Raw genomic sequence first — 27,681 nt, 5'->3', positions numbered from 1 at the left:
CTGTGGCCCTGCTCTATGTGTCTTTAAATTCTTAGTGGGGTTTTTCCTAAAATTTGTCAGCCGTTGTACTCATTGCATACCTTATAACTGTATAGCAGACCCTCTCCTTTCTAATGGGAACATGGCGTACTTGTTACTGTGGCTCTGCTCTATGTGTCTTTAAATTCTTAGTGGGGTTTTTCCTAAAATTGGTCAGCCTTTGGACTCACTGCATACCCTTTAACTGTATAGCTGACTCTCTCCTTTCTAATGGGAATTTGTCGTTACTGTGGCCCTGCTCTATGTGTCTTTAAATTCTTAGTGGGGTTTTTCCTAAAATTGGTCAGCCGTTGGACTCACTGCATACCCTATAACTGTATAGCAGACTCTCTCCTTTCTTCTGGGAATTTGTCGTTACTGTGGCCCTGCTCTATGTGTCTTTAAATTCTTAGTGGGGTTTTTCCTAAAATTGGTCAGCCTTTGGACTCACTGCATACCCTATAACTGTATAGAAGACCCTCTCCTTTCTAATGGGAATTTGTCATTTCTGTGGCCCTGCTTTATGTGTCTTTAAATTCTTAGTGGGGTTTTTCCTAAAATTGGTCAGCCTTTGGACTCACTGCATACCCTATAACTGTATAGCAGACTCTCTACTTTCTAATGGGAATTTGTCATTACTGTGGCCCTGCTCTATGTGTCTTTAAATTCTTAGTGGGGTTTTTCCTAAAATTAGTCAGCCGTTGGACTCACTGCCTACCCTATAACTGTATAGCAGACTCTTTCCTTTCTAATGGGAATTTGTCTTTACTGGGGCCTGCTGTATGTGTCTTTAAATTCTTAGTCGGGTTTTTCCTAAAATTTGTCAGCCATTGTACTCATTGCATACCTTATAACTGTATAGCCGACCCTCTCCTTTCTAATGGGAACATGTCGTACCTTGTTACTGTGGCTCTGTTCTATGTGTCTTTAAATTCTTAGTTCCTAAAATTGGTCAGCCGTTGGACTTACTGCATACCCTATTTCTGTATAGCAGACTCTCTCCTTTCTAATGGGAATTTGTCGTTACTGTGGCCCTGCTCTATGTGTCTTTAAATTCTTAGTGGGGTTTTTCCTAAAATTGGTCAGCCTTTGGACTCACTGCATACCCTATAGCTGTATAGCAGACTCTCTCCTTTCTAATGGGAATTTGTCATTTCTGTGGCCCTGCTTTATGTGTCTTTAAATTCTTAGTGGGGTTTTTCCTATAATTGGTCAGTCTTTGGACTCACTGCATACCGTATCTGTATAGTAGACTCTTTCTTTTCTAATGGGAATTTGTCATGTGTGTGGCCCTGCTTAATGTGTCTTTAAATTTTTAGTGGGGTTTTTCCTAAAATTGGTCAGCCGTTGGACTCACTGCATACCCTATAACTGTATATCAGACCCTCTCCTTTCTAATGGGAACATGTCGTACCTTGTTACTGTGGCCCTGCTCTATGTGTCTTTAAATTCTTAGTGGGGTTTTTCCTAAAATTGGTCAGCCTTTGGACTCACTGCTTACCCTATAACTGTATAGCAGACTTTCTCCTTTTTAATGGGAATTTGTCGTTACTGTGGCCCTGCTCTATGTGTCTTTAAATTCTTAGTGGAGTTTTTCCTAAAATTGATCAGCCTTTGGACTCACTGCATACCCTATAACTGTATAGAATACTCTCTCCTTTCTAATGGGAATTTGTCATTACTGTGGCCCTTATTTATGTGTCTTTAAATTCTTAGTGGGGTTTTTCCTAAAATTGGTCAGCCTTTGGACTCACTGCATACCCTATAACTGTATAGCAGACTCTCTCCTTTTTAATGGGAATTTGTCATTACTGTGGCCCTGCTCTATGTGTCTTTAAATTCTTAGTGCAGTTTTTCCTAAAATTGGTCAGCCTTTGGACTCACTGCATACCCTATAACTGTATAGAAGACTCTCTCCTTTCTAATGGGAATTTGTCATTACTGTGGCCCTGCTCTATGTGTCTTTAAATTCTTAGTGGGGTTTTTCCTAAAATTAGTCAGCCGTTAGACTCACTGCATACCCTATAACTGTATAGCAGACACTTTCCTTTCTAATGGGAAATTGTCTTTACTGGGGCCTGCTGTATGTGTCTTTAAATTCTTAGTCGGGTTTTTCCTAAAATTTGTCAGCCATTGTACTCATTGCATACCTTATAACTGTATAGCCGACCCTCTCCTTTCTAATAGGAACATGTCGTACCTTGTTACTGTGGCTCTGTTCTATGTGTCTTTAAATTCTTAGTGGGTTTTTCCTAAAATTGGTCAGCCGTTGGACTCACTGCATACCCTATAACTGTATAGAAGACTCTCTCCTTTCTAATGGGAATTTGTCATTACTGTGGCCCTGCTCTATGTGTCTTTAAATTCTTAGTGGGATTTTTCCTATAATTGGTCAGCCGTTGTACTCACTGTGTGACGCTCACAGCCCTCCCTGGGAAATGGGGTTATTCGGAGCAGGGTCAGTGTAGGTCTCTCGGGGTTGTAGTCATGGCCCGGACCCGGTCCGTGCCCAGGACGGTCACATAAAAGATTTAATGGGCTTTCAGGGTTGAGTGGTATTTTCCGACTACGCCACCTACGGTTTCCGGTGATAGACACCAGCGCAGCTTCAGTCCACTGAGGCCGGTGTTAAAGGCAGCTTAGATGGGATGGCTCCCCGCAGGCGGAGCAGGCCTCAGGGCAGTGTGATGAGAAATGGTGGGTGCAGTGCCGCGCAGGAAATAACAGGCTGAAGCGGGGTGTGAAGTTATCCAGGGTTTTTACTCACATTCAGATGAACTTTAGTCTGCTACTCGCGGCGTACTGCGGCCACCGGGAAGGGGGTCCAGCAGTTTCCAGGTAGATCAGGAGCACCTGTCGAGACCCCTCTGGTGTGTGTTCCTCTCCTTGGTTAGTTCTCCCACTAAGTCTTCTCCTGACTGTTTGTGTGGTTAGAACTAGGTGTAAGGCCGGGTCCCACTGGATAGACGCAGGTAGGGAGGTACAGGTGGCGTATGCCGCTCCGTCCATATCCCTCCTGGGATCCACTAAGCCTCCAGGCTTCTCCGACTGAGACGTGAAGTAACAGAGTCAGATATCGGGGGCTGGTAACCCCTCTTGCAGCAGGAGTCCCTCTGACTAGGCCAGAGTAAGAAATACAGGTGGCGTATGCCGCTCCGTCCGTATCCCCCTGGGATCCTTTTGCCTGTGGAGCTTGTCTCCTCTGCTGCCGTCCAGGCCTTCTTGGGTCAGGACCTTGACCGAGTAGAGGCAACCCTGACCCCCTCCTCGCCTCAAGGCCAGAGAACGAGGATCGCGTATCTTCAGTCGGATGAGGCCTATTACTGAACTCTGGAGGGTGACCACAATCAGAGACGGAAACCAGAATCACTGATGAAGATCACAATCAAAGACCTTGAACCCAAGATGGCCGTAGATTAAATATGAATTAGTAAGTGTACCCTAAAATTGTGTCCTCCACCCTCACCCACTACATGGTTCCCCCTATCTTTGGTTCCCCCCATCTCCTATATCCCGGGCCGGGGCAGCACCCTGGTGCATTTAGGCCCCCTGCAGGACAAGAGTGGTGTAGTGTTGAGTGGTGAAGTAGGGTTCCGAGAAGTGCTCCATCCTTACCTGGAAGAGGAGATACCACACCTCAAGCTGAGGTGCAGTACCCCTGGGTTGACTGAACCCTCAGGGGCTCCACATTCCCCCCTGGTGAAGCACAGCACGTCCGCGGGCTGCAAAAGAGTAAAAAGTGGTACAGACATTTCAAATTTTTGTATAACAATAACAATCTTCCCTTTATGGGAGGTAAGGACACTTTAACGTTGCATGATATATATATAAATATAATATAGTATAAATGTAGAAAAACAGTAAAGAGACATTATGCATGTAGACAGATCACTAGAAAACATTGTAGAAAAGTGTAAGTTCAGCTGCATGAGGGACCTGTCCCAAACCCTCAATGTAGGCCCTGGGGTGGCTGCAGAGCATGGAGATCCTGGGTTAGACCTCCAGGAGAGTCACTCCAGACAGGTTTTACTTCTGAGGTCTGAGATAGAAGTAGAAGTGGTTGTGGCATAAAACCAATAGGGAGCACCTAAATAGATGCAAAATTATATACAATTGGGAGTCTGTCTACTAGTGTTGAGCCACCCCCGTAGTGTTCGAGTTCGGTTCGGTTCGTCGAACACCCGTGTGTTCGCCGAACTGTTCGTCGAACTGTTCGTCGAACACCTTCGAACACCGTTAAAACCAATGGCAGGCAAACAAAAACACATAGAAACACATAGAAAACACCTTCAAAGGTGTCCAAAAGCTGACAAACTGCTCAGAAGACATAACTAACACATGGAAAAGTGACAAGTACATATAGTCATGCGAAAATAAAAGAGGTGGAGGAGTAAAAGGAGGGGGAAACACAGATATAGGCATGTCATGCCCTTCTAAAATCCAAAAAGTGAGAAGCCGACACGGCCAGTCCGCTCCTGCCCGTGCCACCTCCGTGTCACCGGGTTTGTGCCAGAGCCGCGGTGAACCCTGACGGCCAGCCCCCCTCTCCCAATACTGGTGCCTGTCCGCTGGTGGGTCGAGCGAGCCCCCCTGTGGTGGAGGCAGCTCTAAGCTTTTTAATTTAAATTGTCTCTCTAATTTGAATGAATACACTTTAAATCCATTTACAAGGATCTATTGGAGGGCAAGTCTCATGCCAGCAGCCGCGGTAATTCCAGCTCCAGTAGCGTCCACTAAAGCTGCTGCAGTTAAAAAGCTTTTATAAGGATCGAGCTCGGCTGTCCACCGCAAGGCATCCTACTGCCAGTCCCAGCCCCTATGCCTTGGGGTGCCTCCTGATGCTCTTCACTAAGTATCCCATGGTCCCGAAGCATTTCCTTTGAAAAAATTAAGTGTCTAAACTACAGGTGGTGCAGCTTGCTTAACAGCCGGGATAATCCGCTGACTAGCAGACACTGCTACTAGGCACAAAGTATTTCCTGGGCTAGATGCAGTTAAAAATTTGTAATTAGATACTCTCGTTGGATGCTGAGAAAGCATTCCATAGAGTCTCCTGGCACGCCATATATGATTCTCTTAAAAAGCTTGGGGTAGGGGTCTAGGGGACCCTTTTATAGCCAAAATCACGGCCCTGTATCGCAATACGTCACCTAAGCTGAAGATAAATGGAACTGTAGCACCCTGAGGGCTCGGTTGCTACAGACGTATTGCACCTCACCCAGAGGTGTGATATCTCACTCTCAGGTAAGGATGGAGTGTGGATCAGGACCCGACACCTGCATGCATTACACCACATTGCCGTGGGGCAGGGCGACCAATATGCCCCTGAGATGGGCACGACAGTCCCTGTCCCTGGCTGGAGTGGGGGATGGGAACACTGAGGAAGGGGAACCCTGTAGTGCAGGAGCAGGGAGGAAGCAGTTCCTGGGTGCATTGAGAAGGGAGTATAAAAGGTGGGCACCATCTTAGTTCAGTGCAGAGAAGTCTGAGCAGAAGTGGCAGGGAGCAGGGGCTCTGCATGAGCTCTGCTCCGGAGGCGGGCCTAGTAACAGAGGCCCAGGCCTGGAAGAAGGAGAAGGAAGGAAGAGGAGCGGAGAAGGCTCCAGGAACGAGGAATGAAGGGATCCCAGGGGTGCGGACGAGCGAGTCGCCACCGCACGCCCGAATCCACCTGCGTGGAGGGGTCAGGCCAAAGGGGGAGACCGGTCCCCGAACTAGTGGAGGCAGGAAACGACCCTCAGCTAGAAACCGGAGGCTCTGACATTTTATGTGGCGCAGCCCCTCGCTACACCCGCTAGGAAGGCATCACATAGGGTCAGGAAAACTGGCGCCAAGTTTACCAAGAGGAGGCCCGAGGCAGCCGGACAGAAGTGTTGGTAAGAAAGGCCAGACAAAGGACACACAAAGGGGGTCCTGTGAAGCGCTCCAAAGTTATCTGGGAGTTGTCTGAGCCCCTCACCTGGTGAGCACAGTACGACGTGGGCAGCCGTTACCTGCAGACGTGGTCTGGATAATAAGAACTGTGAGTAAAGGCCCTGAACTGCATCACTGACTCCGTGTCGTTACTGCTGCTGCCCTGCACCATCACCCCCATCCTCCGCATACACTGCCCTGAGGCTATACTCCTCCCGTGGGGAGTTATGCTACGCTCTGCTGCACCCACAACACCAGCCTTAGCGGTCTGCCCTGTAGCGGCGGTTCACTCTGACCGCAATCCACGGGTGGCGTAGTCGGACATTTAAACATCAAAACCACATAAATAGTTCCGCCACTGGTTTGACCGCCCTGAGCCACGGAACCGGGTCGCCGCCACGAAGACTACAACCACCAGCATCCACCAAAAAGGGTCCGGCTCCGGGTGTCCCAAGGCCCAGGGGGTGCGTCAGAACATTTTCATCACCTTTCACAATCACCAATGGGACAAGGCAGTGATGTCCTCTGTCCCCTCTCTTATACATCCTAGTGACGGAGCACCTGCTCTCATCAATTCGCCATAACCCCAATATTAGGTGGATTGAGGTGGGAGGCACCGAGTACAAGTGCTCTCTATTTGCTGATGATGTCCTAGTATATATCACTCAATCACATATATCCATCCATGCTGTTATGGCTGAAATAGATCACTTTGTTACATGGTAAAATTTTAAAATCAATGCAGCGAAGTCTGAGGCCCTCGATGTCTCCCTCCCCAAATCCATATAGGATTCCATCCAGTCCAACTTTCCCTTTGCCTGGCCCTCACAGGGTATCAAATACTTAGGAATTCCTATTCATAGAGACCTCTCCCATCTATGTTATCTTAATTTTGGGCCCTTTATTGAACAACTCCATACAGACCACGGTTGGCAAGTTAGAACTGTAAGATTCACTACGTGAACCACTGGTGTTTTGTGGAAAAGCACATGTACACTGCGTTCCAAATTATTATGCAAAAAGTGTTTAGGAGTGATAAGGGAAGAATTTGTTTGTTTGTCAGTTAAACTCATTGATGGTGATGTGTGTCAGGGCTCTTTATATCACTGTAAGCAATTGCAGACACCTGTGCTAATTAGTTTGGCAGGTGTGTCCAATGAAAGGCAAGACTACTTAAGAAGGCTCTCTCACATTATTAAGCAGCCTACATTTTCTGCCAAAATGGGAAAGAAAAAGGATGTGTCGGCTGCTGAGAAGCAACAAATTGTGGAGTGTTTAGGTCAAGGCATGACTACAATCAACATTGTGCGATGATCAGGATGAAGTGTCTTGGCAATCAAGAAGTATGTAGCTGATTCACAGTACACACGTGTGCGTGCTGATAAGGGCAAATTGAGGACTCTTTCCTACAGGCAATTACGTCAGGTTGAAAGAGCAGCGGCAAAAAAGCCTTGTCATAGCAGCAGACAAGTTTTTGAAGCTGCTTGTGCCTCCAACGTCCCCCGAACAACAAGATGCAGGGTCCTTCAGAGGTTTGCAGCTGTGCATGCGCCATCCTGTCGACCTCCTCTATCCACTTCACACAAGCAGAAACGGCTCCAGTGGGCCAAACATTACATGAAGACTGATTTCAAAACTGTTTTGTTCACGGATGAGTGCCGTGCAGCGCTCGATGGTCCAGATGGATGGAGTGGAGGATGGCTGGTTGATGGACACCCCACGCAAACACGGCTACAGCGCCAACAAGGAGGAGGTGGAGTAATGTTTTGGGCTGGAATCATGGGGAGAGAGATTGTCGGCCCCTTTAGGATCCCTAAAGGCGCTAAAGATGAACTCCATAATGTATGTGGATTTTCTCAAACAGCACTTCCTGCCATGGTTCAAGAAGAAGAACCGTGTATTTCACAGCAAGATCATTTTTCTGCATGATAATGCACCATCTCATGCTGCACATAAAACATCTGCATCTCTGGCTGATATGGGCATAAAAGGGGACAAACTTATGGTGTGACCCCCATGCTCCCCTGACCTCTACCCCATTCAGAACCTTTGGAGCATCATTAAAAGGAGTGTCTATGATGGCGGGAGGCAGTTCACATCTAAGCAACAGCTCTGGGAGGGTATTCTGTCCTCATGCAAAACAATTGAAGCAGAAACCATCCAAAACCTGACAAATTCAATGGACGAGAGAGTTCAGAAGCTCCTTTCGAACAAGGGGTCCTATGTGAAAATGTAACATCACCTAGAATAAAGTTTTGAGTTGAAAACTGTTTGATTTCAGTTTCTAACAACCTGCTAATGCTTATAATTTCAAAAATGACCATTTTTTTTGGTCTTTATTAAAATGAAAAGGTTGATCGAAAAGTTTGGGGGATCTAAGAGTGTGGCAACCCAGTAGTCATGATTACTTCGAATTCTGACAATATGAGGGTCATGCTGCAGGTAGTGCAGCAAGAAGGCACTTATGTGCCTTGCGCATCTCGGAGCCCCAAAATTATTTTCCGGGCTAGATGCAGCTAAAAATTATTTTTAATTTTAAATCTGGTGAAGCTTTAGTATAGATGGCCTAATAGGATCAGTGCTGCACACTGCTACAAAGCCCAAATTATTTTCCAGTCAAGATACAGATAAACATGATTAGTAATTTGAAAGCTTAAAACGGTTGGTAGGGTGATTTTAACCAATCATCAAGCTTTTACTCTCCCCAGGATGACACAGGGGTAGAAAAGTCGTTTCGGATCCATGATTTGTTCATCTTTATGAACGTGAGTCTGTCTACATTATCAGTGGAGAGCCGCGTGCGCTTATCTGTCAGCACACCACCAGCAGCGCTGAACACACGTTCAGACAGAACGCTGGCTGCGGGGCATGACAAGATCTCCAAGGCGTAAGTGGCTAGCTCCGGCCATTTATCCAGATTGGAAGCCCAAAAAGAGCAAGGGTCCAGTGACACAGTCGTGGCTTCAATGTTTACTTGGAGATACTCCTGTACCATCGTCTCTAGGCGTTGACTATGTGTCAGACTTCTTGTCACCTGTGGCCTTGCAAAGGATGGGCTAAAAAAGTGGTGAAATGATTCCGCAAAATTGATGTTACCAGCAGATACTGTGGTTCTGTTACGGTTTGAGTGCTGAACACTTGACGGTCCCACGGTTGGCAAGTTGGAACTGTGAGATTCACTACGTGCACCACTGGTATTTTGTGGAAAAGCACATGTAAGATTCTGCAACAGTCTCTGCTGATACTCCTGCATGCGTGCATCCCTTTCTATGGCAGGAATAATTTCGGCAAATTTACTTTTGTACCGGGGATCTAACAGTGTGGCAACCCAGTAGTCAGGATTATTTCTAATTCTCACAATTCGAGGGTCATGTTGCAGGTAGTGCAGCAAGAAGGCACTCATGTGTGTTGCGCATCCAGGAGCACCAAGTCCCTGTTGTGTTGGTGGCGAGGTAACAATCATGCTTCCTTCCTCTGTCCTCTCCCCCCAACCTCGCACAACAGAAATGTGATCAAGGTCTCCCTCATCTGATGAGTCTTCCATCAGTTCGTCCTCCACTTCTTCCTGGGCTCCTGCACCTTCCTCACTAGTTTGGCTGCTACCATGCGCCCTGGTAAAACCATCTCCCCCACCCTCACATGCCTGCCGCCTTGGTGCTGCCGACCGTCTGGACCTTGCAGATGTTAGCCCTTCCGCATACAACTCCTCCTCCTCTACTTCCTCCACCTCCTCTTGTGCCACCACCTGACTCCGAATTCTGTTTAACATGTGCTCCAGCATGTAAATCACCGGAATAGTCATGCTGATAATGGCATCGTCAGCACTAAACATCTTCGTCGCCATTTCAAAACTGTGCAGAAGGGTGCATAGGTCCCTGATCTGAGACCACTCCTCCAGCGTGATTTGCCCCACCTCTGAATCTCGTTGGCCCAGGCTATACGTCAGAACGTATTGCACCAGGGCTTGTCGGTGCTGCCACAGTCGCTGCAACATGTGCAGAGTTGAATTCCACCGGGTAGGCACATCGCATTTTAGCCGGTGAAGTGGCAGGCCCAACGACTTCTGTAGAGATGTAAGTCGCTGAGCTGCGGGATGCGAACGGCGGAAGTGAGCACACAGCGACCGTGCCCTCTGCAGAAGGCCATCTAGTCTGGGATAGTGGGCTAAAAATTGCTGGACAACCAGGTTCAACACGTGAGCCATACAAGGCACGTGTGTGACATTGCCCCGGCGAAGGGCCGCACCCAGGTTTGCAGCATTGTCGCACATGGCCTTCCCTGGTTTCAGGTCCAGTGGAGACAACCATTCATGAAATTGGTTCTCCAGAGCTGACCACAACTCCTCAGCTGTGTGACTCACATTTCCCAGACATTTCAATGTAAAAACCGCCTGATGACGTTGAGCCCTACTGCCAGCATAGTAAGGAGGTGTGCAGGATCCCTTCTGCGCAGTTAGAAAGCTTGTGGCATGACCAGACAGGCTTTGGGTGCAGGTGGAAGACCGAGAGGAGGTTGAGGAGGCAGAAGCAGTGGAGGAACTTTGACATAAAGAGGATTGACGCACAACTCGTGGGGACGGCAAGACTTGGACAGCAGCCCCTTGTCCTGCTGTCACCATAGTTACCCAGTGCCCAGTCAGCGACATGTAACGCCCCTGTCCATGCCTACTCGTCCAAGTGTCTGTGGTGAAATGCACCCTGTCACACACACAGTTTCTCAAAGAAGCGGTGATGTTATGTGCGACATGCTGGTGGAGCGCAGGCACACCTTTCTTTGAGAAGTAGTGCCGACTGGGCATCTGGTACTGGGGCACTGCGACGGACATAAGGTCTCGAAAATCCTCTGTGTCCACCAGGTGGAAAGGCAGCATTTCTGTAGCCAAGAGCTTGCAGATGGTGAAATTCAACCTCTTAGCTTTCTCATGGCTAGGAGGAAATGGTCTTTTACTTGTCCACATCTGAGGGACCGAGGGCTGGCTATTGTGCTTAGACGGGGTTGATAAGGGTGTCCCCGGCAAACTGCCGGTCTGTGAGGAAGATGCAGGCGGACATGTTAGGTTGCCTTGATCCAAAGGTGGTGCTATCGATGTCGGACAGCGCTCAACACCAGCTAGTGTTACCACCTCCAAAGAAAATGATGACCTGCCAATCACGCTGGCTGTTGCGGGTAAAGAGGTGGCAGGTCTGCGCCCCCCAGTCACAGAGGATGAAGAGGCCGCGGATGCACAAGATATGGCAGACGGTGGTTGGCCCGGCCGGCTAGGCCGCATTGTAGCACACTGAGCTTCCCACTGCAACTTATGCTTCATGTCCATGTGCCGGTTCATGCATGAAGTACTCAAACTATGTATTTTTGGCCTCTACTTAGCTTTTGCTGACAAATGTTACAGATAACACGAGTTGGGTCATCTTTATCGATCTGAAAAAATGCCCAGGCTATGCAAGGCTTAGCACCCATGCGACCTGAAGAGCCACCACGACTTGTGGTGAGAGGCAGAGTTGTGTTTGAGGATGCAGTTGTTGACGTGCTTCCAGTACTACGTCTCTGTCTAGGAAGGCGCAACCTGACCTCGTCGTCACTAGCATCTTCCTCCACCTCCTCTGCTGACCTCATCTCTTGGCTGACTGTGGGTTGACAGTAAGTGGGATCTCCGACCTCATCATCATCACCCTGTGCGTTATCACACCCGTCATCCTCAGAGCCAACCTGTTCCTGCCCTGACAAAAAACTAAAGTTGTCGCTCCAATCAGGTATTTGAGTCTTATCATCGTCTTCCTCATTGTCTCCACCAACAGGAGTTACAGTTTGGGAATGAGGGTCTACATTATGGTCAGAACCTTCTGCGTCTGGTCCTGGATCCGACTCATAAAGATTCTGGGCATCAGTGCAGATCATTTCCTCGTCTGGATTCACAGAAGCGCTGGAGTCGACCTCTGATTCCCAGGCTATAGTATGAGTAAACAGCTCTGCAGACTCAACCATCTGTTCTACCTCATACTCAGACGGGCAGCTGGAGATTTGGGAGCTGTGAGGAAGCAAGTGCGATTTGGGTGACACCTTTGAGGACTGGAGTATTTGTGATGTTGAAGTTGATGTGGAGGAGAGCCCACTTAAAGGAGCACTTGATATCCGTTGAAGCACCTGCTGTTTTTGTGCCTCATCTGGAATTTGTAGCGATTGGCGTGGCCGTAAGAAAGGGATCTTATCACATTGTCCGCTAAAAGAAGTAGACATTTTAGTTTGGCTGGAAGATGGTCTTTCTTCTGCAGATGTTACTGTTGCTTTAACACCTACCCCACGGACACAACCTTTTTCCCCCTTCCCAACACGCCTATTCCCCTTTCCACCAGCAGCAGGCCTTTTTCCACTCATTTTGGTGGTTAACTAATTCACAACTCTGGAGTTGTTTGCACAAAAAAACAATGGATGGTAACCGAGCAGAGCTGAGTGGCCAAACTGTGGTATTAGGCCAAAACTATTGGCTGGGTTAGATGCAGAAAAAAATTATTTTGAATTTGCAACCTGATGGAGGTCAGTATAGATGGATTAATAGAACAAGACCCACACACAGCTAGAAGCCCAATATTTTTTCAGAGGTAGATGCAGGAAAAAAATATATTCAGTTTGCAACCTGATGGAGGTCAGTATAGATGGACTAATACAACAAGTCCCACACACAGCTAGAAGCCCAAATATTTTTTCAGAGGTACTGTAGATGCAGATAAAAATTAGTTTTAATTTGCAACCTGATGGAGGTCAGTATAGATGGACTAATAGAGAAAGTCCGACACACTACTAGAAGGCCAAATATTTTTTCAGAGGTAGATGCAGAAAAAAATATATTCAGTTTGCAACCTGATGGAGGTCAGTATAGATGGACTAATACAACAAGTCCCACACACAGCTAGAAGCCCAAATATTTTTGCTTGTGTGAAAAAAAGCACTTCGCTCCGTGTGTGCGCTGCTGATAGGCTGACAGATTGCACCTCCCCACTGCAAATGCGGGAAAGAGAAAAAAAAATGGAGATCTTCATTGTTCCTGCAGAGATCCATCCCCTGCCCCTCCCCCCACCCCGCTGTACACTCAAACTGCGTATTAACATTAATTTTCATCATTACTGAGAAAAAATCCAGTTATGATTTTGGTGCACGAACAGTTATTGAACATAACCTCGAACAGCCGAATTTTTCTCAAATTGTTCGTGTTCGCCGAACGGCTCGAACACCGCCCAAAACAGCTCGAATTTGAGATTGGCGAACAGTTCGAGTAGAACAACGCTCATCTCTACTGTCTACTGCTAGTGTCCGCAGGGACAATTGTCTCTTCAAACTCAAATTCGGGTGTATAAAAGAAAATCAAAAACAGTTCACTCAACAGGGAGATGCTTCTCCCGGGGCTGCTTAAAAGCGGTATCCCCACCGGGGAAAAGGCTCATTTTTGCCAACGGAGCCTGACCGGTCCTCTGTGGGCAGGTGAGTGGGGGCATCCCCTTTGAACACCCTGTGGACGTCCAGGGCGTACCACCCACGCTCCCCGTGGTGGCGGGTGTAGGACACCAAGTCGCCCGGGTAGCGGTTCCGGTCAGGGTGGCCTTGCTCCAGCCACGGCTCGACGTCCCGCCGGTTCACAAAGACATCTCTGTGGAACTGTGGGCTGCGAATGAAGCCCCATCCGGCCTCCTGGTGGAATCGCACAATTAGGCCCTCCTCCCGGGGGCTTGGACGGGTGGCCTCTGCCTGACAGGCCCGCGACTTTGCGGCCTTGGTACGCACCTCCTGGCGCTCGCAGCGGACCTCCTTCTGGCGTCGCTCCTTGTCAAATTGGAGGAGTTGCTCACGGCACGTCTCCTCCCTCCTCCACGCTTCAGCCTGGGTCTCCCGGGGGAAGCCCATCAGGTCGCCCCCCTGGTTGTCCCAGACATACTCGTCTGCCGGCGGGCAGGTGACTGGAGGTGCAGGAAGTGGCAAAAGCGGAAGCTGCTGCAGACCCCCTACTGATGCGGACCAGTCCGGGTTGGGGCAAGTGGACTCCCCATGAAGCGCAGGACTTTCTGGGCCAGGAGCCGGGAGGCATAACAGGTCTCCGGTTACGGTGGTGGCTTGGGCCTCGGCATCCAGAGCCGCTAGCTGCTCCCATATGATAACGCCCGGGGACAGGGGTGCCGGCAGGATACTTAGGAGCGGTACAGTGCATCCCGCACCCGGGATAAAGGTTTCTGCCTTACCCGCTCCTGGGTTGCGCACGGCCTCCTGGGCTTCCTCCGCCTGGGCTGCGGCCTCCATGGACCGACATGACGAGCTCTGGCGGCGGGCCTGGATCCTCTGCAACACCGCCTCTCTCCACTCCGCAGCGACAAATCGCTGGGCCTCTTCGACCCTCCGGGTCAGGTCCTGGGTTTTTCCTCGGAGGAACTCGGCCTCCTCCGGGGTCAGGTGTATTCCCTTCACGCCGAGGAAGGTGGCAGCTTGTGGAACAGCGTCGGAGGCCTCAGAGGACTTCTCTTCTGCTGCGTCCATCTTGGCTGCAAGGTGTGTTCTCTTTCTCCTCCTTCTTTTAGGGCAGCTCCAGGGCGGCTGGCTGACGGGCACTCCCAGGGACGTCCCATCCGTTTTGACGGACAAAACTACGCGGACTATCTCTGCTGGAGGGGGCGGTCTGCACTTTTGGCGCCATTGGGGAGCCAGGCCAAAAATGGGAGGACTTTGGTCGCTGTTGTTTTGGCACATAATGGCGTCCGTTCTTCTTGGGCGGCGCCACGATAAGTGTAAAACTACAGTATTTTAGTGGAAAGGTGCACAGTACCCGGCAGCAATGGGGATTTTCTTTTCCGTTGCTGCGGGTACGCAATCCTGCCGACTACGCCAAGTTTGTGACGCTCACAGCCCTCCCTGGGAAATGGGGTTACTCGGAGCAGGGTCAGTGTAGGTGTCTCGGGGTTGCAGTCGTGGCCCGGACCCGGTCGGTGCCCAGGGCGGTCACACAAAAGATTTAATGTGCTTTCAGGATTGAGTGGTATTTTCCGACTACGCCACCTACGGTTTCCGGTGATAGACACCAGCGCTGCTTCAGTCCACTGAGGCCGGTGTTAAAGGCAGCTTAGATGGGACGGCTCCCCGCAGGCTGAGCAGGCCTCAGGGCAGTGTGATGAGGAATGGTGGGTGCAGTGCCGCGCAGGAAATAACAGGCTGAAGCGGGGTGTGAAGTCATCCAGGGTTTTTACTCACATTCAGATGAACTTTAGCCGCAAAGCTTCCCTCTGCTCCTCGCGGCGTACTGCGGCCACCGGGAAGGGGGTCCAGCACTTTCTAGGTAGATCAGGAGCACCTGTCGAGACCCCTCTGGTGTGTGTTCCTCTCCTTGGTTAGTTCTCCCACTAAGTCTTCTCCTGACTGTTTGTGTGGTTAGAACTAGGTGTAAGGCTGGGTCCCACTGGATAAACGCAGGTAGAGAGGTACAGGCGGCGTATGCCGCTCCATCCGTATCCCTCCTGGGATCCACTAAGCCTCCGGGCTTCTCCAACTGAGACGTGAAGTAACAGAGTCAGATATCGGGGGCTGGTAACCCCTCTTGCAGCAGGAGTCCCTCTGACTAGGCCAGAGTAAGAAATACAGGTGGCGTATGCCGCTCCATCCGTATCCCCCTGGGATCCTTTTGCCTGTGGAGCTTGTCTCCTCTGCTCCCCTCCAGGCCTTCTTAGGTCAGGACCTTGACCGGGTAGAGGCAGTGGTTAACTCTGACCCGCTCCTCGCCTCAAGGCCAGAGAACGAGGATCGCGTATCTTCAGTCGGATGAGGCCTATTACTGAACTCTGGTGGGTGACCAAAATCAGAGACGGAAACCACAATCACTGATGAAGATCACAATCAAAGACCTTGAACCCAAGATGGCCGTAGATTAAATATGAATTAGTAAGTGTACCCTAAAAGTGTGTCCTCTACCCTCACCCACTACATGGTTCCCCCTACCTTTGGTTCCCCCCATCTCCTATATCCCGGGCCGGGGCAGCTCCCTGGTGCATTTAGGCCCCCTGCAGGACAGGAGTGGTGTAGTGTTGAGTGGTGAAGTAGGGTCCCGAGAAGTGCTCCATCCTTACCTGGAAGAGGAGATACCACACCTCAAGCTGAGGTGCAGTACCCCTGTGGTGACTGAACCCTCAGGGGCGCCACAACTGCATACCCTATAACTGTATAGCAGACTCTCTCCTTTCTAATGAGAATTTGTCGTTTTTGTAATAAAGGCTATTGTTTCTTTGCAGCTCTTCTTAGCGCCTCCAGATTTGGATTGTAGGTGACTACTAGAGGCACCCGGTGGCTTTATTGTTTAGTTTTGTAATGTAGGAGATGATTCCTTGATATTCTGGTGGCTCTTGTAATCTGATTCTCAATTGTTCTTGGATGGTAGCCCTGATTCAAAAAGTTCTTTCTCAGGCCACCAAGGTGTTTGTCTCTATCCATAGAGTTGGAACATATCCAATTGTATCTGATGGCTTGGCTGTAGACAATAGAGTTTTTTATATGTTTTGGATGGAAACTGTCCCATTTAAGGTATTTTGAACGGTCGATTGGCTTCCGGTACAGGGATGTCTTTATTTCATTGTTATGTATCTTAATGATGGTGTCCAAAAAGTTAATTTCAGTACAGGAGTAGTTGAGTGTTAGGTTGATGGCGGGATGAAATTGATTAAAGTGTTCATGGAACGTCTTCAGCTGTTGCTCAGATTCCGTCCAGATGATTAAAATTTCATCAATGTAGCGATAGTAGGCCAGAGGTCTGATGGGACATGAGGACAAAAAGTCACTTTCAAGTTTGGCCATGAAAAGATTTGCGTACTGTGGAGCCATTTTACTTCCCATCGTTGTACCAGTCTCCTGTAGATATATGTTGTTATCAAATTCAAAGTAATTGTGGGTGAGGATGAATTTTGTAAGTTTCACCACAGAATCAGCACTAATTCCTGTATTTTCCATGAAGATTTTGCATCAACCTAACACTCGACTATTCCTGTACTGAAATTAACTTTTTGGACACTATCATTAAGCTACAGAACAATGAAATAGAGACATCCCTGTACCGGAAGTCAATCGACCGTCCAACATACCTTAAATGGGACAGTTTCCATCCAAAACATATAAAAAACTCTATTGTCTACAGCCAAGCCATCAGATACAATCGGATATGTTCCAACCCTATGGATAGAGACAAACACCTTGGTGGCCTCAGAAAGACCTTTTTGAATCAGGGCTACCTTCCAAGAACAATTGAGAATCAGATTACAAGAGCCACCAGAATATCAAAGAATCATCTCCTACATTACAAAACTAAACAAGAAAGCAATCGGGCGCCTCTAGTATTCACCTACAATCCAAATCCGGAGGCGCTAACGAAGCTGCGCAGAAACTATAGCCTTTACTACAAAAAGATGCCCGACTACAATCCATATTTCCAGACCCCCACTTCTGTGTTTCAGGCAGTCCCCAAATTTAAGAAGCATCATTGTCAGATGCTCCCTGTCATCTCCACCAGCTACAGGAACCTTTCCTTGCAACCAGAAAAAATGTAAAACCTGTCCGTTTATAACGACCACAGACAAGATAAAGATCCCCAATTCCCATCAGGATCACAAGATCCCAGGTACTGTCAGCTTCATCACATCTAATGTAGTGTATTTAATTATATGTACCAAATATCCAGCTGGGGGTCTTTATGTAGGGGAGACAGGGCAAAAACTTAGGACAAGGATGAATCATCATCGCCACACAATAAAAGAAAAAAGAATAGATCTACCTGTGGCCAAGCATTTTTGTCTCCCTGATCACAACACCACGGACATGAAATTACTGGTATTAAAAGGTAATTTCAAATCTCGCAGAGACAGAAAAGTCTGGGAGTATAAACTTTTTACATCCTTTAACACGCTCAATGCTGGAATGAATATGTCGCATGGATTTATGTCATTCTACATCAACTAAGGAATGTGCACTTCAGACCCATGGGGTCATCACAAAACTCGACCAGACCTCAATCCCTGAAAAATAAAACTTTCACAGTCCTTATCTATGAACTGCTCCAATATTTACGGCCACAGCTGTTTATGCCCTCTCGTATACTCAAAGTTCTGCTTTGCGTCCCTTGTCTCATCTATTGCATTATTTCTGTGTCCTATTTTGTATAAATATGTGACTCTTCAGATTTCATGTTATACTATGCCTGATGAAGAGGCCTGAATAGTCTCGAAAGCTTGCAATTTGTTACCATCTTTTCAGTTAGCCATTAAAAGGTATCAACCACTGAGGACTCTTAAATCTAAATATTTTTCTATCTACTGCCTAACACGGTACAAAAATATGTATTTTCCCAATTCTATGAATTTAATATTTTTGAAAAAAAGTGCTAATTTTAACTTTTTGGGGTCAAGCTGGACAAACCCATCTCCTTTTTGCAATTGATACTGCTTTGCAGCATCTTCTGCTACAGTTGCTCCAAAATTTAAAGTTGAAAACAGGTGAGCTGGTGATTTCCTTTTACACATCTATTTGTTGTCCATCATTTCAACTACACTGTGCTACTGCTAGTGCTGGCCCCATACTGCCACACATCTCCTTGCCTGCATGGTCATAGTTCTATACTGTGTGGCTTCTGCCACTACTACTAGACAGCCATGCCAGCAACACATCTCCTGCCTATCCACTGTGTTTTATTGTGTTGTAAAGTGTAGCTGCTGCTAGTGCTTGCCCTACACCACTAATAATCTCCATGTCATATTCTATATTATGCGTTTGCTGCTGTCACTGTCCATAGATGCCCACACACATCTCCTGATTGTCCAGTGTATTGTATAGTTACACTATACTGCTGCAGGGAAGTGTGGCGCCCCTGCGGGTTCAGTCGTGTGGTATCCCACTCTCAGGTAAAGATGGAGTACTGCCCGGGACCCACGCACTTGCATCCATTACTCTCCACTTCAGAGGGAAGGGCGAGATTGCTCTTAAAGGAGAGCACAGTCCCTGTTCCTGGCTGGAGGGTGAAACCATGTAGTGGGTGTGGGTGGAGGAAGTAGTTTAGGGGAGCACTTCAGTAGGAGTATAAGAAAGCAGGGAACCATCTAGAAGGGGTCCAGTCAGAGAAGACAGTCTGAGGAGGAGTGGGAGCAGGAGCGCTATAGGAGCTCTGCTCAGAGGAGCGGGCCTAGAGAGAGAGGCCCAGGAGGACTGGCAGGACGAAGAAGGGAGCAAAGGAAGGCTCCAAGAGGAACAAAAGGGATCCTAGGGGCACGGGAAGTGCGGATGCCACCCGTACGCCCGAATCTGCAGGAACATAGAGGGATCAGGCCGCAGAGGGGACCGGCCCCTAAACTAGTGGAGAACTACAAGGCTCAGCTAAAAACCGGAGGCTGCTGTACTTGCAAGGTGCAGCTGCCAACAACCACAATTACATCACCGAAAAGGTGGCCATAGAGGATCTAGGGGACTGCAGGTCGCCCAACAAGATTGTGAGGCGCAGGGCAGGAGGGTGAGAGCCAGAGTAGGAAGACGACCGAGGAAGGCACACAGAATGGGGTCCCGTTAAGTACTCTTGAATTACTTGAGGGATTGATGAACCCCTTCCTTGGTAAACACAGGACGGCGTGGGAGGTTACCCTAGTCCTGATAACCTGGAGTTCAACAACTGTGAGTAAACCTTGAAGACTGCACCCCACTGTGTTCTGGAATTATTATCTGCGCCATCCCTGCACTACACTGCACAGCAACATCTACCTCATCTATAACATCACTGCACCGCCCTGGAGCTTAGCTCTACCGGTGGAGAGCTGAACCAACTCTGCTGCGTCACCATCAGCTCCAGAGGATCTGCACTGTAGCAGCAGCTCCATATAGGCGCATATCACAGGTGGCATCATGAACTTTAAACTATAAAAACTATAATCCCCTTTTTATTGACCGCCAAGGGTCACGGACCGGGTCACTGCCACTGTGACATTCCCTGCACCGACCAGACTGGCACTGAGTACCTCACGGCCCAGGGGGCGCGTCAGAAGCATAACTTGTTCAGAATTTTCCAATGTTTCTGCGCTCACAAAATGGATCATTTTTGCACGGCTTGTTCAGAAGCCATTTCTTCTTCAGGTTTCAAAACAGCAAACTTGTTCCTGCTCCCAAAAGAGGAATAATACATTTTTGGACAGTGTTTTTAAATGCCATTCTTCATTTTGCAAACAGCAAATCTGTTGCTGAACGTAAAATAGGGATAATTTTTGCACGACATGTTGAGAAACCAGTAACTTTCATAACAAACCTGTACCTTATTCCTCAATAAAGGAATAATTTTTGCACGGCTTTGTAAAAAGACATTGTTTCTTAATTTTGTAAACTATAAACCTGCTACTGACCCCAAAATAGGTATAATTTTTAGATGGTTTGTGAAAGATCTATAGCTCCATTTTTTATTACTTCTTGTGTAAAAGCCATGGTTTCTTCCATTTGCACCACCTGTGTATAAACACTAGCAAGGCAGGCATTTGTCCCAAAAGGGAAACCTGTTTTACAATGTAGAAAGCCTAAAAAGTCAGATAGTACAGTGTGTTGTTAAATAGTCTGTTAGTGGACATCCATTAATCCATAGCCATATATTTTGAGGTCACATTGACAATTCTAAGACTGCTTGCTCAAAAGTGGTTCAATATAGTCCTAGGTGACTTCAGAGTTTTGCACATTATTTTATACGCAATTAAAGGCTTAGCAGGACTCGTGATTCATGGCAATCAATTTGTTTTCAATAAAATTTTGGGCAAATTTGAACAATTCTGGTGCAATTTCAAAAGATTTGATTAGCTCTACTCGATTATCTACAGTATCCTTCTTACTTCCTTAATATCTTCCCGTATTGCAGGTAACTCTTGAAGCTTCTCTGGGAACCATTGACTTTTTAGTGAATATATCTGGAATTTCAGATTGTCAAGCCTATGGCAGAGGAGAAAAACATCTGACATTATTCACCAGGAGCATCCGTGTATTAAATAATATTTTGAAGTCCATCACTTACACAAGCACGATATATAGCATAAACAGCATGGATATTGGTAAGAAGTTACCAAATAAATTTATGTTCACTTTTTATGAACAGCTGATTGACTCCTATTTATCTACTTGAGTTCTTACACTGGCTTGTTGATCCTAGTAAGAGATAAGTTTGTTTGGTAGTGTAAAAGATAGACTGATCACAAGGAATATTAGAGGACAGGTATTAAAGGTAATCTGTCAGCAGATTTTTGCTATTTAAACTGAGAGCAGCATAATATAGGGGCTGAGAACCTGATTCCAGAGATGTGTTACTTATTAGGCTGTGTGCTGTAGTTTCAATACAATCAGTGTTTTATCAGCAGGAGGTAATCATTGTCTGACTAGGTTTCACAGGCAGGACAGTCAGTCTGATCTGTGTATCCTAACCACTTATTGGCAGCTTGCTGACAATGCATAATGTACACAGGAAGCGGCCAGCCTGTGTTGTAGGCAGGATTATGCACAATTCTGCATGCTGACCACTGCAACATCTACAGCAAAGAGAACAGGAATTCTACCAGAGCTACACCAAGCAGTCCAGTAAGTGATACATCAGTGGAATCAGGGTCTTTGCCCTATCATCATGCAGCTCTCAGATTACTAGCAAAAACCTGCTGACAGATTCTCTTTTTTAATATGTGCTACTAAATCCAGTACCAGCAGCCCAGATAGTTAGTAGTACCGAGATGGAAACATCTATGTAGTTTTTATGACACAATTATGAAAATATGTTGAAAGGTAATTATATGAATCCATGCATTGAATAGCAGTCTGTGTGCTTGACTTCTTTGTCTTTTGTAATTTACCTTTACAGAATACCGATGTAGAGAAGAATGGATAATAATATATAAGGGTTGCTAAGGTTTACTGGCGCTTTTTTAAACTTGTTTTTTTCATGTTCTTGTTTTCTGTCTCCATTGCAGTGACGTTTAGTCTTGGTAAACATACAGCTCATATACCAATTTCCATCCGTCAACCACAAATTCCTCGCTTACATGACCCAGGAAGAGGTAAAGCGTGTGCATGTATCATTATTATTATTATTTATTTACGTAGCTCCATTGATTCCATGGTGCTGGACATGAGAAGGGGTTACATACAAAATACAGATATAAATTACAGTCAAGAAACTAACAATGATAGACTGGTACAGAGGGGAGAGGACCCTGCCCTTGCGGGCTTACATTCGACAGGGTGGTGGACAAGGAGACAGTAGGTTGGGGGTTACCAGCAGCTCCAGTGTTAGTGAGGCATCAGCTCCGGTGGTGGTGAAGAGGCAGCAGGGTCATTGCAGGCTGTAAGCTTTCTTGAAGAGCTGGGTTTTCAAGTTCCGACTGAAGGATCCTAATGTGGTGGATAATTGGATGTGTTGGGGTATAGAATTCCAGAGGATGGGGGATATTTGGAAGAAGTCTTGGAGGTGATTGGGGTGGGGACGAATAAGTGTGGATGAGAGAAGAAGGACTTGGGAGGACTGGAGATTGCGTGAGAGAAAATACCAGGAGATTAGTTCAGAGATGTACAAAGGAGAAAGATTATGGATGGATTTGTAGGTCAGTATCAGTGTTGCTACAAGATTAAATGGCCACCATCAAATCCAGTTCCCTGTGTTCATACTTCTTAAAATGCATTGTCAACCATATTTAGAATGGACCACAGACCTAGGCAGGTAAATACTTAGTTGAATGCACGAAATGTTGGTCGTTCTTGTGGACTTACAGACAGTGAGAGAATAATGTACCTGATCTCAAAAGTATGAGGGATAATTTTTGGACATTTATTACATTTAATTAGCTTGAAAAGTCTGTTTTGTGCTCTGGTTATTGAACAAATTTTTGATTACCACCGATCATCATCCATTTATATTGTGAGGGCACTTTGACATTTCTAAGTCTGTGTTTGTTTTGAAAAACTTGAATTTGATTCTGTACAGTCCTAGGAGATCTGAGTGTTACACATCTTTTACAGGCAGTTAAAGGTTTAGCAGTACTTACAATTCATGGTGAATAGATTAGCTGCAAATTAAAATTCCTGGATAATTGCGATGAAGCTGGTGAATTTGAATTTTGAAAGTTTCAGTTATCTTTAATTATACAGTAGTTCATATTTCTATATAAGAGTTTTACATTAGTTCTAAAAGTAGATAAATAGAACCAAATGAGTTAAAAATATTAGATTTTTTAATGTTTTAAATGAGGAAAATAATCCAATATCACACACCCACCCATTAGTGACAAAAGTATATCAACTGTTAGAATATAAAAGCAGATATAATTTGAAGGTGATATTAGTCTGATGTTTTCAAAGCGTTGACAATCAGGTGTGAGTGGGTGACTTGTTTTTATTTTAATGTTAAAAAGAACCTGGCACCCAAAAGAACAATGCATAGAGGATGAATTTATTTATGTGTCATGCAATCCTTCAGACCATTATCAGACACAAATTGCAGGGACAAAAGGAGAAAGTTCCAATGGCGCTGTGTGAAAGCATATGTGATGGAGTAAGGCGCAAAAAATGTTGACAATCAGGTTTGAGTGTGAGACCTGTTTTTTAGTTTAAGAACAACAATCTATCAAAGTCTGATCTTAACAAAACATGTTTGTGGTAGTATATCATGACACACACAAAGGAGATTTTTGAGGCTGGAAAAGGTTACAAAACCATGTCTAAAGAGTTTGGACTCCACCAATCCACAGTCAGATTTTATACTACACTGTGTGCAGAATTATTAGGCAAGTTGTATTTTAGAGGATTATTTTTATTATTGATCAACAACTATGTTCTCAATCAACCTAAAAGACTCATAAATATCCAAGCTTAATATTTTTGGAAGTTGGAGTGGTTTTTTTTTAGATTTGGCTATTTTAGGAGGATATCTGTTTGTGCAGGTAACTATTACTGTGCAGAATTATTAGGCAACTTAATAAAAACCAAATATAATCCCATCTCACTTGTTTATTTTCACAAGGTAAACCAATATCAGTGCACAAAATTTAGAAATAAACATTTCTGACATGCAAAAACAAAAAAATTAGTGATCAATATAGCCACCTTTCTTTATGATGACACTCAACAGCCTTCCATCCATAGATTCTGTCAGTTGCTTGATCTGTTTTCGATCAACATTGCATGCAGCAGCCACCACAGCCCCCCAGACACTGCTCCGAGAGGTGTACTGTTTTCCCTCCCTGTAGATCTCACATTTTATGATGGACCACAGGTTCTCTATGGGGTTCAAATCAGGTGAACAAGGGGGCCATGTCATTATTTTTTCTTCTTTTAGACCTTTACTGGCCAGCCATGCTGTGGAGTAGTTGGATGCATGTGATGGAGCATTGTCCTGCATGAAAATCATGTTTTTCTTGAACGATACCGACTTCTTCCTTACCACTGCTTGAAGAAGTTGTCTTCCAGAAACTGGCAGTAGGTCTGGGAGTTGAGCTTCACTCCATCCTCAACCCTAAAAGGTCCCACAAGTTCATCTTTGATGATACCTGCCCATACCAGTACCTCACCTCCACCTAGCTGGCGTCTGAGTCAGAGTGGAGCTCTCTGCCCTATATTGGTCCAGCGTCTGGCCCATCCATCTGGCCCATCAAGAGTCACCCTCATTCCATCCATAAAACCTTTGAAAAATCAGTCTTAAGATACTTCTTTGCCCATTCTTGACGTTTTATCTTATGTTTCTTGTTCAAAGGTGGTCGTTTTTCAGCCTTCCTTACCTTGGCCATGCCCCTGAGTATCACACACCTTGTGCTTTTTGATACTCCAGTAACGTTGCAGCTCTGAAAAATGGCAAAACTGGTGGCGAATGGCATCTTGGCAGCTTCACGCTTGATTTTCCTCAATTCATGGGCAGTAGTGTTGAGCATTCCGATACTGAAATATCGGGTATCGGCCGATATTCGCGGTATCGGAATTCCGATACTTAATTCCGATACTTTTACAATATCGAATACCGGAATCGGAAGTTCCCATAATGCCTGCGCTCTGCAGTGTCTCTGAAGGATGACAAGCTGGATGGCAGCGCTCAGCTGCGATCCAGCCTGTCATCAGAATGCCATCCCAGCGTGGGAGAATTCTCCTGATTGTTTAAAAGCCGGCGGGCGGTAAAAAGCCGCCGGCTTTTAAACAATCACACAGCCCCATACTGCTTCCCCGCAGCCTCCCACCCCGATCCTCCGCTCCCCTCGCCACCTCCCATCCCTATCGTAAGTTAGGACCGGGCGGGGAGCACAGCACCAAGGAGCGGGGAGCACAGCACCAAGGAGCGGGGAGAGAAGGACCCGGGCGGGGAAGCCGGCAGTGAAAAGACTTCACCGCCGACTTTCCCGTTCTGTGCTGCGCTTTCCCGCCGGTTATTTCAAATGAACAGCTGAGGTATCAGGTGATGCCGATCAGCTGTTCATTTGAAGTCGCCGCGGTGCCCTCAGAGGGTTCATGTGAGTTCATGCTTGACTGCATTGCATGAACTCACATGAACTTTCCCACAGCCGCACAGGTCAGCCTCACCTCCCAGACCATCAGCCCGTCATGATTGGTGTGTGCGGGTGTCTGTGCGGTGTCTGCAGGTGTGTGCAGTGTCTGTGCGATGTCTGTGGGTGTGTGCGCGTGTTTGTGCGATGTCTGCGGGGGTGTGCGCGGTGTCTGTGCGATGTCTGCGGGGGTGTGCGCGGTGTCTGTGCGCGTGCAGGCAGACATAGGCCGATGTGACACTACTACTCCCATCGGCCTATGTCTGTCCCCCGTCCACTCGTGCCAGCAGGATCAGCTCGATGGGAGCAGTAGTTCCCATCAGCCTGATCCTGCTATTTAAATTGCCCTACTGTGTCCCCAATAAATTTTAAATACATGTCATTGGTGGCCAGTGGTTACCTACAATAAATTACTTTATACATTACCTGTCCCCGCCGATCGCCACCTAAAATAAAGTAAAAAATAAAAAACTACACCTATACTCACCTAGACACCTAATTCCCCAAAGCCATCGATCTCCTGTAATAAAATATAAAATAATAAACCACAACCTTATCCTTACCCCTCCGTGGTAGTCCACGAGTGTCCCACAATGATCTCCAGTTTAGAGCAGCCACATAAAATGTGACCGCTCTGAACCGCTGCCGCCGCTAGAATGACGGTGCCGTAAGGCAGCCCCGTCATTGCATAAGCGGGTTCGCCGGAGTTCAGGCAGCTCTGCTCCGGTCAGCTCCTTTACGGCCCTGCTGTACCGTGAGAAATTCCCACGGTACAGCAGTGCCGTAAAGGAGGTCTCCGGAGCAGCGCTGACTGAATGCACTCCGGTGACCTCAGTCAGTGGCTCCCACTGCCGGGAGCGGACGTGTTCCCGGCAGCGTGAGCTTACAGTAGCCATGCACAGCTGTCACCATCTCCAGATGTGACAGCTGTGCATGGGAGATCAGCGCAGGAACGTGGACAGGTAACTATTTTTTTTTAGTAAACTAAGAATTAAATAAAATGGTGTGTTTTATTTCAAATAAATATTTTTTTTATGGGTGTAGTGTGTGTTTTCTTTTTAACACTTTGTAGGTTAGTAATGGGGGTGTCTTATAGACGCCCATCATTACTAACCTGGGCTTCATGGCAGCTGGCGCTGACATGAACCCCACCACTATTACCCCCTGCCACCGCACCAGGGCAGCGTGGAAGAGCGAGACTAAGTGCCAGAATTGGAGCATCCTATGGATGCGCCATTTCTGGGGCGGCTGACGGCTGGTGTTTCTAGCCTGGGAGGGGGCCAATATTCATGGCACCCTTCCTGGGCTATTAATATCAGCCCCCAGCTGTCTGCCTAGCCTTTGCTAGCTATTAAAATAGGGGGGACCCCACTTCATTTATTTGGGGGGGTCCCCCATTTTAATAGCTGGTAAAGGCTAGGTATTCAGCTGGGGGCTGATATTAGTAGCCTGGGAAGCTCCGTGGGTATTACCCCCTTCCCAGGCTTCAAACATCTGCCCCAGCCGTCTGCTTAACCTCCGCTAGAGACTAAAATTACAGGGAACCCCACGCCACTTTTTTTTTTAATAAATCCTTTATTTTAACACTAAATGACACTTGAGGAGTTAATAAAGATGCAGTCCCTAAATTATTATTTATTTTTTAATTAATTTTTCCCAAAAATTTTGACGTGGGCTTTGCCATATTTTTGTATGCCAGCCAGGTACAGCATCCAGGAACGGGCTGCCCCCAATTCCCAGCTGCCTAATTGTACCTGGCCGGACACAACAATATAGGGAAGCCCTTTTTTTATTATTATTTCATGAATTTCATGAAATAAGTAAAAAAAAAAAAAAATACGTAGGGCTTCGCCCTATTTTTGTGTCCAGCCAGGTACAACTAAGCAGCTGGGGGCTGGAATCCACAGCGCAGGGAGGCCCAAGCTTTGTGTGCCCCCACTGCTGCGAACTTCAGTTTAATTTAGAACAATAAAGAATTGTGTGTTTATTTCAATTAAAGGACTTTATTCTGGGTGTTGTGTTTTTTTTAAATACTTTACTAGAAATTCATGGCGGTCATGTCTAATATTGGCGTGACCCCATGAATTTCAGGCTTAGGGCCAGCGGATAATACAAAGCTGGCCCTAACCCCTTTATTACCCAGTGAGCCACCGCACCAGGGCCCTGGATGAGTTGGGTACAGCGCCAGAAGATGGCGCTTCTATGAACGCGCCATTTT

The 27,681-nt window shown here is 46.8% G+C and overlaps 1 protein-coding gene across 1 annotated transcript in view; it reads left to right on the top strand.

The window, feature by feature from the left end:
* B4GALNT2 (beta-1,4-N-acetyl-galactosaminyltransferase 2 (SID blood group)) overlaps positions 1-27,681 on the top strand; it is a 322,537-nt gene that overhangs the window by 195,035 nt on the left and 99,821 nt on the right. Inside the window, exons 5-6 of the mRNA XM_073681079.1 lie at positions 20,819-21,008; positions 21,912-21,998. Of these exons, the coding sequence (XP_073537180.1) occupies positions 20,819-21,008; positions 21,912-21,998 (277 nt within the window). The remainder of the gene's footprint in view (positions 1-20,818; positions 21,009-21,911; positions 21,999-27,681) is intronic.

The sequence above is a fragment of the Phyllobates terribilis genome, unplaced genomic scaffold (genome assembly GCF_046119375.1).
Source record: "Phyllobates terribilis strain yellow unplaced genomic scaffold, ASM4611937v1 Scaffold_5__5_contigs__length_657084704, whole genome shotgun sequence".
NCBI lineage: Eukaryota > Metazoa > Chordata > Amphibia > Anura > Dendrobatidae > Phyllobates > Phyllobates terribilis.
The sequence above is the reverse complement of the archived record's forward strand: the minus strand, read 5'-3'. Positions and strand labels throughout refer to the sequence as shown.